General features: G+C 50.7%; 1 protein-coding gene across 1 annotated transcript in view; it reads right to left on the reverse strand.

Annotated features, from left to right (window-relative positions):
• Positions 1-2,500, reverse strand: part of LOC105908564 (syntaxin-binding protein 5-like) — a 45,710-nt gene that overhangs the window by 5,834 nt on the left and 37,376 nt on the right. The window contains exon 15 of the mRNA XM_031580839.2: positions 2,154-2,222. Coding sequence (XP_031436699.1) covers positions 2,154-2,222 — 69 coding nt within the window. The remainder of the gene's footprint in view (positions 1-2,153; positions 2,223-2,500) is intronic.

Here is a 2,500-nt window from a genome sequence, read left to right on the forward strand (position 1 = left end):
TGGGCGTGTGTGTGTGTGTGCGTGCTCAAAGTGGAAGGGTGTGTGGAGAGACTCGTGTGTGTGTGTGCACAGAGTGGAAGGGTGTGTGTGAGTGTGTGGAGAGACTTGTGTGTGAGTGTGTGTGTGTGTGTGTGTGTGTGTGTGTGAGTGTGAGTGTGTGGAGAGACTTGAGCGTGTGCGTGCTCAGAGTGGAACGGTGTGTGTGTGTGTGCTCAGAGTGGAAGTGTGTGTGTGTGTGTGGAGAGACTCGTGTGTGTGTGTGTGCTCAGAGTGGATAGGGGTGAGTGTGTTCTGATGGGAATCTTCCACTGATTCACCAGGACCTGTGTGTACATGTGTGTGTGGTGTGTGTGTGTGTGTGTGTGTGTGTGTGTGTGTGAGAGAGAAAGAGTGCGTGTGTGTGTCTGTGTGAGTGTGAGTGTACGTGTCAGGAAACTGGAAACAGGAAACATTCTCAGATATATCATTACATCCATGCAAACACTTGTACAAGTGTGTGTGCGCGCACGCACGCTTGTGTGTGTGTGTGTGTGTGTGTAGAGAAACATGAATGAAGGCATTTGGCCTTCTAAGTGTGTGTGTGTGTGTGTCTGTGTGTGTGTCTGTGTGTGTGTGTGTGTGTGTGTGTGTGTCTGTGTGTGTGTGTGTGTGTGTGCAAAGCTCATCTTCAAGCAACCAGTAAAACTGGCTCAATCAGGTCGACTCTAAGACAAGAACCACGCACAGAACATGACCCCGAGTACACAAGAACCATGCATAGAACACACGAACCATGCATAGAACACAAGAACCATGCATAGACAACACAAGAAAGCAGTGCTGGGGCTTCTGGAACCTTCTTTAGATTAGAACCTTGCAGAGATGCTAGAATCTCATCGGTGCTGTGTTGCATTCTCTTTCTCTTTGGAGTCTGTCTGTCTGTATTAGCTCTGATGTTCTACTGGAAAGGAGAATAGGAGGGAGGTGCTGGGTGGTGGAGGAGAAGACTAGGAGGGTGGAGCATTGCTCCCTGCGGGCGGTGCTGGGCGGAGGAGGACAAACAGCAGATTTGGCTTCAACTCCTTCACATAAACACTCAGCCCAGCAGACTCGCCCCAAAGCTCCACTTTATGATCGAATCTTCTATTATTCATCTGTCCGTCTTTTGGAACAGTGGAAACAGCAGCGTGGCTGTCTGATCAAAGACACACACACTCACACACACACACACACACACACACACACACGCACACGCACACGCACACGCACACACACACACACACAAACACACACACACACACACACACACCGTGGCTGTCTGATCAAAGTCCTGGGAGGATTAAACATTAATATATTTTGTATTAGCTGCAACAAGAAGCCCTGCGGTGTGGGCGACTGTAATTCATCTGAGATGTCTGGCTTAATGACACACACACACACACACACACACACACACACACACACACACACACACACACACACACACACAATGCCCTTTGTGAAGAAGAAATGTCCTCTGCAAATATAATTTAATTAACTGAATGGGAGACGGCTGAATCCGATTGGTTCTTTCGGCGAGCACAGACGTGGCTTGACGAGGAGGGGAAGCAGAGTGTGTGTGTGTGTGTGTGTGTGTGTGCGAGAGTGTGTGTGTGCGTGTGTGTGTGTGTGTGTGTGTGTGTGTGTGTGTGTGTGTGTGTGTGTGTGTGTGTGTGTGTGTGTGTCTACTGGGGGACGTCTGGGGAATGTTAATCATCTCTCCAGCGCAGCCTCCGACCACTGAATGATACGCTCAATTATTTCACTTAATAAGCAATGTTCCGGAAAAGTCCTTAAAAACAACACGTTGAGTACTCGAATGATTTTAGACTGGAATCTGTCCGACTGGATTGTGTGCTGTGAATAATTGAGTATGGGATCGTATGTGTGTGGCCCAATCCACTCTGCTTTACCTCCTTTGCACACTAGTTCACCCGCACGCTAGACCCCCGGAGCCCTCGCCCACCGGTGCCCCTCGCCCACTGGTGCCCTCGCCCACTGGTGCCCCTCGCCCACTGGTGCCCCACGCCCACTGGTGCCCCTCACCCACTGGTGCCCCTCGCCCACCGGTGCCCCTCGCCCACCGGTGCCCCTCGCCCGCTCATGCAGTGGACCGTGGTGGAAGCAGCACTTACTCTGGTAGGACGTGCGGATCCGTTTCTTTGAATCGGAATAAAAGCTAGACAGGCCACGCATGCAATGGTCTGCGTCCGCAACAACATGCCCCACGGTGGAGGGGAGGAGGAGGAGGGGCAGAGAGAGAGAGAGAGAGAGAGAGAGAGAGAGAGAGAGAGAGAGAGAGAAAGAAAGAAAGGGGAGAAAGTGCAGTGTGAAAAGGATTGTGATAGCAAACTGTAAACCCAGTTGGTCAGTCAGTGAGAGAAGAGGATCTTAGGATAAAAAGCGGCCCAGTTAGGATTCACACTACTACACGAACACACTACTACACGTATCCCAGTTAGGATTCAAAGTTTCAACCAAA

This window comes from Clupea harengus, chromosome 2 (assembly GCF_900700415.2).
Source record: "Clupea harengus chromosome 2, Ch_v2.0.2, whole genome shotgun sequence".
In the NCBI taxonomy this organism is placed as follows: Eukaryota; Metazoa; Chordata; class Actinopteri; order Clupeiformes; family Clupeidae; genus Clupea; species Clupea harengus.